The sequence below is a fragment of the Pongo abelii genome, chromosome 4, assembly GCF_028885655.2.
Source record: "Pongo abelii isolate AG06213 chromosome 4, NHGRI_mPonAbe1-v2.0_pri, whole genome shotgun sequence".
In the NCBI taxonomy this organism is placed as follows: domain Eukaryota; kingdom Metazoa; phylum Chordata; class Mammalia; order Primates; family Hominidae; genus Pongo; species Pongo abelii.
The window spans coordinates 16339436-16348863 of record NC_071989.2 but is presented as its reverse complement, the minus strand read 5'-3'; the positions used below and the strand labels follow the sequence as shown (position 1 = coordinate 16348863).

General features: G+C 43.7%; 1 protein-coding gene across 6 annotated transcripts in view; it reads right to left on the bottom strand.

Annotated features, from left to right (window-relative positions):
• Positions 1-2424: 2424 nt before the first annotated feature.
• FBXL7 (F-box and leucine rich repeat protein 7) overlaps positions 2425-9428 on the bottom strand; it is a 435731-nt gene continuing 428727 nt past the window's right edge. For all 6 annotated transcript variants that reach the window (XM_002815443.4, XM_063724067.1, XM_063724069.1 and 3 more), the window contains one exon: positions 2425-5776. In XM_002815443.4, the coding sequence (XP_002815489.1) occupies positions 5040-5776 (737 nt within the window). In that variant the 3' untranslated portion in view covers positions 2425-5039. The remainder of the gene's footprint in view (positions 5777-9428) is intronic.

Below are 9428 nucleotides of genomic sequence, written 5' to 3'. Positions count from 1 at the left end.
CCTCAGCCTCCCAAGTAGCTGGGACTACAGGTGCACGCCCCCATGCCCAGCTGATTTTTTCTATTTTTAGTAGAGATGGGGTTTCATAACGTTGGCCAGGATGGTCTCAATCTCTTGACCTCGCGATCCACCCGCCTCAGCCTCCCAAGTTCTGGGATTATAGGCATGAGCCACTGCACCCGGCCTGTTAAAGGTTTTTAAAAATATAATTGGTACTTCTTGGGCTTCCTTTGTGTGTGAAGAATGATCACCATTTCTAGTCACAATCATGTGTTGATCATCACATGGGCGAGGATAAAATTTGGATATACTGATCTCATCAGAGTAAAATTCAGTGGTTGAAGGGCTGCAAAGACAAATATTCCACAACATAGAAATGACTAGTTTGGAAATATTTATGTCAAGGATTTTTTTTAATGACCCTTCAAGGCCTTCCTGTGACACCTGGATGACGCTGATTGCTTATATTTGAGTAATAATCTAGAGCACGAAGGCTGCCTTCCTGAGTAGTCTATGTGATCAGCATCTGAGATGCAGACACTTCCTGGGACAGCTCTGCAGGAGATGCCACAACTGTCTGTTGACACGCAGGGATTGTGCCTTGTCCAGTTCCCAAATGGAGATGTTTTTGCATCCTGTGTGGTTTAAAATGCAAACTGATCTAATTTCAGAGGGTAAAAAGGATCCTACAAGATGGACCTGTGGCTTTAGGAGATAATGATGCTTTCAAAGAAAAAAGGAGGAATAACCATATCCTGGGTGATTCCTGGATGTGGTGCCCCCAATCCGAGTGTCTGTGAGAGTATTTCTTATTTTGGGTAAATGGCTTTTGCCCACCTGGTGGTCATTTGAATGAGACTTGCCCGAGTTGCTCTTTAGCAAAGTGGAGCTGTGTTTAGGCAAGTCTTGGTGATAGCATGGACATCGACTGTGGACAAATAATGACAGGCACTCCTCCTACCCCCACACCCCTCCCCACCACAGCAGGACAGCTTCTGGTGTAAATATCAAAAAGCAGAAAAGCAAGAGAAAAACTAATTTTGTGTCACATACTTTCTGTGTGAACATTCTCACTGCAACATTTACCTAGTCTTTCAATATTCTTTCTCTCTACTCCACTGTCTAGTCAGCATTTCTTCCAATTACCTTCTCTCTAATCATGATTGCCAGCTATTGAACAAATGCACTACTTCTGGTGACTTCCTTGTGATAATTTAGACACAGTAAGCACTCGTATTATATTACTTGTCCTCTGAAAAATACTCAATCCTTTTTCTTTTCATTTTGTATGCTCTAGATATCAAACTTCCTGAAAACTTTTTCTAATGAAGTCTGAACAAACGTCAATTTAAGAAGTCATGAACCTCAAAGGTGAATGCATTTTACTTACTTCTAGGCTTATTCCAGGATCTTGACAAGAATTGCATGGGGCATCCTCAAATTAATGTTGCAAGCCATTTAAGCGTCCCATTGGTTTATGTGAGTGTTGTTTAAGCAGCTAACACAGGATGAGAAGAAGGTCAAAGACAAATACAGTTAAAATTAATATCTCTTTTTTGCTTGCTAAGGATGAAGTTTCCCATTCATCTATCAGTACTTGCTTTTTGCCATATTGATATCTCAGATGGAAAGGTTTGGGTGGGGAAGAAGGGATTTGGCATTTCACTTTTTCTAACTGACTTAGATCAGGTTTCCATCTTCTCCTTCCAGGTTCCTTTAGGATGGTGCAAAAGTAATTGCAATTTTGCCATTAAAAGTAATGGCAAAAATAATTACTTTTGCACCAATCTAGTAGTACTCTAAGACACTTTAACAAATTATAACAAGGAATGGTCAGCATAATTTTGAAGTTTCCTCCAATGTTTGTAACCAGTGCCAAGGTAAATATATTCATGTCCTTAGCTCCTCATAATTCTGAAATCCAGAAAGCTCTGAAAAAAATAGAAGTTTTTTTGTTATTTATGGTATAAATTAATTTCATGACAAAACCGGATCTCAACTGATGCAAGGCTATTTGTAGTCTATAATAATCTCATGTCATGTGACTATTCAGATCTATTGCTGAAGAAATATTAATATGACTGGTTAAGGGTGATGTCCCAGTCGCTGAGGTAGGTATTACAAAACCCACCGCAGATAAATTTTTCATTTTTTGGAGACAGAGTCTCACAGGGTTTGGGTTAAGGAATTGAAGACCTGAACTATACTGTGAAGGTAATGGTTTTTCACTTACCTGCCAATTTTAAGCCAAAATCATTGGTCCAAAGGAGATGAGAAAACCATTGCTGTATCTCCAAGCAGGCAACAGTGGCAGTGACCTGGCTTGCTCTGTCCTTCAAAGAAAGGTTTCTGCACACTTTTGAGGGCCCCCGACCAAACAGCACTCTCCTCTGGAAAGGTTATTAAAAATGAAGCTGAGGCTGATTACGAACATATTGCTTTATTTCTTGGTGGTAGTAAATTAAGGCTTTCTAGATTCATACAGCACGCAGTGATTTGAACATTAGAATTAAAAAAACAACAACAACAAACAATGAGCATTCAATTTAGCAGAGCCAGGAAGGAAGCAATATTTTAAAACAGATAAATTTCCTAGTGAGACCTTTGGTTTGGTCTCTAAAAATCTGCTGAGCTGTTTCCCCAGTAACCTCCGTCATGGATTCCCACCTCAAGGGAGAACAGAATGGATGAAGAGGAGACTGGGAGAAAAGGAGGAACTGGCAAAGCGGTATGTGCTGGGCAATCAGTGTGAACAGTCAGCTTTGTCTCATGCTTGGAAGACAGTTCAGGTGATGCGGTCAGGGATTCATTATCTGGATCTCCCTGCTCATTCTCAGAGTATTAAACCAGCTCATTCGGAAGACCCCAGGGCCAAGGATTAGGGACAATCCTTCGTGACACCCAAATCCTGAAACTTCAGATAGGGTCACAAGTCACAGAGCTGAGGAATGCTACCTTCAACTTCTTTCATGGTTCTAAACTCCGTGGCTGTCACCAGACCCTGGCCTAGCTAAATGATTCATTTCCCCCATGGCACAGAGCCTTGATTACACATGTAAGTTGATGATGTTGATTGGATGGGAGGCCATGATGTATGAAAGAAACCTCCTGGGCAGACGCCACCTCATCACACTAACCTCTCCATCCCCCACAGAAGACGACAGTACGCACAGGAGCCTACAGTAGGAGTGCAGTTGTCAAGGGTGTCTAAGTTTGACAAATTCAGCATAACTGGCTTGGAGATGCAGAGGTTCTGCGTTTGGATAATGGGCACTTTGAGAAGGAAATGAATGAGGGATTTCAATGTAACGAAGGTGGGGCTTGGCTAGAGAATAATCTGGGAAAGGGCCATATGTTTATTAGCAAAAGACAAGTGAATTTCGTGAAAACGAGCAATGGAATTTCTTCTGGCTATCTGACTTCATGCAAATGAGGCTAGAATATAGACCTCTATCCAAGTAAGATAATTTGAAATTTCATCCATTTAAAATCCATACCTTGTAATGATTTTAATATTCCATTCCAAGGGTCTGGTTGGTGGACCAGAGTCTAAGTCATCTCAGTGTGTTCCCTCTTCCATTCATCTGGCATTTTTGAGTGAACAGAATTTAAACACCTGGAAGTCTGCTTTGCATTCTTTGATGGAAAACACGCAGACAGACACGGAGGAGGTACACAGGGTGGCAATTTGAGCAATTAAACACTTACAAACTTAACCCCAATAGGCTTCATGTGATGAAGTCTGGATGTATAAAGAAATAAATAGATGAGAAGAGGCCAAATGCAATCTGAATGACAAAGAACCGAGGCATCTGTCTCTGCCAGCTGTAGGACAGATGTGCCTGAAGCATGCCAGGTGTGCGAGGCGAGGGATTAGAAAAACTTTTGAGGACATGTGTTCCCTTGGGCCTTGCTTGTTAATTAAAAATTGCGAGGGCCTTTACTCCTATTTGAAAACACTGAGTAAAAGCAACTGATGGTGGGATCTGGGCTTTGCTGTGATTAGGCGTGCTGGTGCCTCACTAGGATGGTGTGGAGGGGGGAATGCAGAAAGTATTTGTGTACAGAAACGACAGCATCCAGCCTGGCAAAAGAGGATGTGAGGAGGTGGGAGAGGAAATTCTCCCACTGAAACACACAGGGAAGTGGGTGATTTGCAGCCAAAGGTCATACAGGACCCTTTGTGCACTGATTCTGGCACTGCACAATCTCCTGAAATCACATCCATCCACAGAATCAATTCTCCTGGAAGAGGTTGATGCCTGGGTGCTCTATGCCAAGGTGCTTCTGTATATGGGTATCTCTGCTCCCTCAATGCTATAATGGACATGAAGCTAATCTTTGGGCTGTGTGGCCTCTGATTCAGTGCTGGAAGCTGCAGCCCAGAGCAGTGAAGAGCTTTGGCCAAGGTCATAGTCATTGGCAGAGCTGGGGGAGGACTGCATGTCTTTCCCCAGCTGTTTGCTGTAATGAATTTTTTAAAAAGGCCTGAAAAGTATTTTGCCTATGCAAAGTGCTATGATATTGAGTTGACAAGAATGTCCATGGGTGTGGGATTGAAGAGAGTGACTTAGGTCAATGAAGCAGTTTAGAGAGGAGGTCTGGAGAGCACTATGATTCTGATGATGGGTCCTCGCTGCTGCTCTAGGAAGGGAGAGTGTGGCCTTGGGGGAGGGGGGCGTGGAACTGTGGAGGTGTGGCCTGTGTGCGAGGGAAAAGGCGGCCTTGGGGGCCTGAGCGGAGGAGAGTAAGCGCCTTGCTCAAGAACAGCGATCAGCCTGCTGAAATACATCTTTTGTGAGAAGAGAAACTGCCTACAAATGACCTGACCAAAATGCCTGTTTGCTGTTTGCCCTGCTTCGTTTCTTTGGCCTCTGTTACCCATGAGAAATGAGGAAAAATAAAGGCCAGATTCTTAATAACCTTCCTGGAAGAAAGAGCTGTTATGAGTGGGTGTCGGTGCTTACATACGCTGCTTTTAAAAAACATTTGCTTTGTTCAGGTTTGTGTGAATACAACGCCGGATGAACTCTGTCCCTTCAGAAGAAAGCCGGGTTGGTGTGCTCGATGACGCAGCGCTTGCAGTGGCGTTTGACAAAGCGCAGGGCCTCCACGGAGACCTCGCAGTCCTGGACATTCAGCGTCTGCAGGTCAAAGCAGTTGGCGGCCACGATCTGCAAGCCCTGGCCGGTGATGCTCTCACAGGACTTGAGGCTGAGCCGCTTGAGGTTGAAGCAGTTCAGGGCCAGGCACTCCAGGCCCGTGTCGGATACCAAAGGGCATTTGCCGATATCCAGGGATTTGAGTTTGGTGCAGTTCTTGGCGAGGTACTCCACGCCGTGGTCCGTGATGCCCTCGCAGCCCCTCGCGTTGAGGTAGCGCAGCTTGCTGCAGTACTTGGCCACGTAGCGGATGCCCACGTCGGTGACCCGACCGCAGTGCGCGATGCTCAGGTACCGCAGGCGGGACTCCAGCTTGGCGATCTCCCGCAGGCCGAAGTCGCTGACGAAGCGGCAGTCGCTGACGCTCAGCTCCTTGATGGAGGCGCAGTAGATCACCAGGTAGCGCAGGCCCTCGTCGGTCAGGCGGACGCAGCGGCGCAGGTAGAGGTGGGTGAGCTGCGTGCAGTGTGCCGCGATGGTGTGCAGGCCTTCGTCCTCCAGCACGAAGCAGTCCGTCATGTCTAGGTAGCGGATGGAAATCTGTTTGCCATGCAAGGGGGACAGTTTAATGGAGGCCTCCCGGGTCAAGCTGATGCAGGTCACTTTGGAGCATCCTGCACAAAGAGACAGAACACAGGCTCAGAGCAACCTGCGAGCAGGGGAGCCACGCCTGGGGATGCCCTGGGGCATTCCTGACCCTCGCCCAAGTCTGGGCCCGAGGCTGACGTTACCCCTTCCTGTCTTGGTCTCTATAGAGAAGAAATGCAAGAATGGGTTCCCCATATTTATCTGATTATTTAACTACATTATTTCTATTATCTGGGCTTAAGAGGATTGGATCAGAAAAACCATGGTTCCAATTCCTGATCTGTCATCTGTCCCTACTTGCCTGACATTTAGCAAATCAATCCTTCTGAGTATTTCCTTTGTCTTAAAATAGGGAGGATCCCATTCCCTGGGAGGCAGCTGGGATGGAGAAATGAGAGGATGTGTGTAAATATCTTGCCTTGGCCCTGGAAAGTTCCAGGAGCTCAGTAAAAGTGAGTTCTTAAGCTGCAGTGGTTTGGAAGCTCCCTGGTCCAAAGTGAGATATGAAAGACAAAGCTCGGGCATGTACCTTGGTTTAGCAGAGAAAACACTGAGTTAGGAGTCACACCTGGTTCAGGCAGGAGGCTTAGCGTTGCTGCTTCTCAGAACTGTCCTTTATGCAATGGGAATGAATAGGTGGTGAGCCGACACTTCAGATATAATGAGGATGCAATGAGAGAACAGATATGCATGTGCTCTGAAAACGCTATGGGAAGTGAATATATTAGTCTAGCAAGGTGACCTTCTGTCAATTGAACAGACCTTCTGAGTCAATTCAAGTCTCTTTAGTTGAGGAAGAACAACTGTGTTATCTGGATTGTTGCTGTAGCCCTTGAACCAGACTCCCTTCCCTGCCCTTAGCTCCTACAGTCAATTCCCCACACCCGTATCTGCCAGAGGTGTCTTGGAAAACGAAACTCGAAGCTTGCCCCTGTGCAAAGCCTCGGGATGGCGCCCGTTCACTCCAAGTGTAAAATCCAGAGTCTAACAGGGCTCCCAAGGATCTGCACCCCGGGGTTCTCTGACGGCATCTTTTACCTCATGCCTCCAACCCCACTGGACTGCTTGTCATTTCCCGCACACCACAAATGCTCTCCAGCCTCTGAGCACTGGAAATGGCTTCCTTTAGCCCTCCCGACTTTCCCACGTCTCAGAGCCAATCTCAGTTTATAGAAAAATTTGTCCCCAACCATGCTTGTATAAACTAGCATCCCCTGCTTTCCTCCCCTTTATTTTCAGGAGTCTATCCCTGGGCGGCATTATATATTTATTTATTCACTTATTTATTTGCTGTCTCCTCACTCTGGAACACAAGTTTTGAGAAAAGGGACTTGGGGCTGTTCACTGCTGTCTCATTTCTGGTTCACAGCTGGTGCTAAGTATCTGTTGAATGAATGAGTGGTTTATGGAGGGAAAAGAGTCTTCCGTAAGAGGATCAGATGAGATCATCCAACTTCCAACAGTCTTCAGGACCTTGGCTGAAGTATACCTACATTGAAAAACAGTTGTCTGTTTTATAGTTAATGATAATGTGTTTTATTTGTGTTGAATCACGAAGTTTACAAAGGGCTTTTATAAACATTTTCTTACCTGATTGTTAGAACAATATTAATGCTCAGGAAGGTATCTTTAGATGCCTCTCTAAACATCGTTTCTAATCTCCTAAAAAATATGTATGCATAAGTTATATATATACACACTATATAATTTATATATAATATATGAAACACTTATTTCATGGTATATTTAAGTTCTCTATATATTACTCTATAAAAACACGTACAGTATACTTATGGTATATTAATGTAACTAATATCCATAGTCTATAAATATTAGGTTAGTGCAAAAGTAACTGCGATTTTTGCAATTAAAATGGCAAAAACCGACTGGGTGTGTTGGCTCACGCCTGTAATCCCAGCACTTTGGCAGGCCCAGGCAGGTGGATTGCTTGAGTCCAGGAGTTCAAGACTAGCCTGGGCAACATGACAAAACCCCGTCTGTACTAAAAACACAAAAATTAGCCAGGCATGGTGGTACACGCCTGTAATCCCAGCTATTTGGGAGGCTGAGGCATGAGAATTGCTTGAACTTGGGAGGCAGAGGTTGCAGAAAATCTGGATCACACCACTGCACTCCAGCCTAGGTGACAGCAAGACTTGATCTCAAAATAAATAAATAAATAAAGGACAAAAACTGCGATTACTTTTGCACCAACCTAATATTTTATAAATAAATGTATATTTTTATGTATTTCATTCTACTACCGAGGCTGTATATATATTTTTCATTTTCTCTCTGCTCTTCTCAAACCTCTCGGGCAGTTCTACAGTTAGGCGCCTCACTTCGAACACTTCTGCACCTTGGCTGTTTCACGCAATATCCAGGGTTTCCCGGCAGCCTCAAGAAAGTGCTAACGAGGACCTTCCTCCCACCTCCTGGTAGGCTGCCCAGGAAACTCTTAGACACTCAGGCCCTGGGAATAATAAGGTTCAAAAACCACGTGCTACTAAGTCAAAGAATTTCAGGAAGGAGTGAAACACACACTCCAAAAATGGAGAACAAAAACAGCTTGTCAGAGGCAGGTCACACTGTTCCAGTGGGCTTTGTGGTTTTGCAAAAGGTGATTAGTCCCTTTTAGCTTTGAAATTTCCCTTTGTTTTGAGTTTCTTTCTTGAGGCTGACTGTTATCCTGCTTGCACTGAATTTGTTTGTCTATGGTAGTGATTGGCCATCTGTGACACCTACAAAGACACTTTGTTTTTCAAGATCATACGATAACCTTCGCTCTTAAACTCTTGGTTCTAGTTTCCTTTCTTTAAAAACAAAATTAGCAAAATCTGCTACACTCTAGGAAAGATAATATATTTGGTCCAGGAAAATGTATACTTTGCTTTTGAAACTGAATTCCAAATTTAATGAAATACTTGTTTAGTTCAGTTTTGGTAAAGAGACTATTTTATAGGCTTGTATTATTTTAGATCAATAATTTTAGATTTTAGGTTTTGCCCAAACTCTTATAGATTTGCTAGGTTTGGGTTGAAAAGAAAGTAAATTGGTTCATGGCTCAGCAGGTATTATTTATGATTAGTTCACACATTCAAACATTATAGACATGGAGAGAACCTTAGAAATCATCCAGAATAACATCATTTTTTCAAGATGAAGCATCGCAGGCTCAGTGAGATTATATGACTTGTACAACCAGACTACAGATAAGTTTCTTGACTCCTCATTCCAAGACTTCAATTTAGAAAAGGACTTAAGAAGTGACTATGATGTATCATAGAGTTGATAAATTACACAAGAGATATACAGTAGAAAATGAAGTGGATATTCAGACACCGGGCACCCAGGGGTCTTTGGAAACTTGGAAGCCACCATGGCATGATTTCCAAAGGGGTCCTTGAAAGAGAGAAATAATTTGGATGCATAGATGTGGAGGGAAAACCAATTTGTATATATATTAATAGATATGGAGTCCAGGTAGTAAGATAATAGACACATTCCAGAGAAAGGAAAGAGAGGCGCAAGTCCATGCGAGGGTTAGGGTATCCATAAGGTGAAACTTAGGGTGTCTGAAAGGATTTAATCAATATCAAGGCAAGAATCATCTTTTTGGATGAGATCAGGGGCCTGCTTTGACATCTAGGGTAAGGTATATAAATATTATTCAGTAGG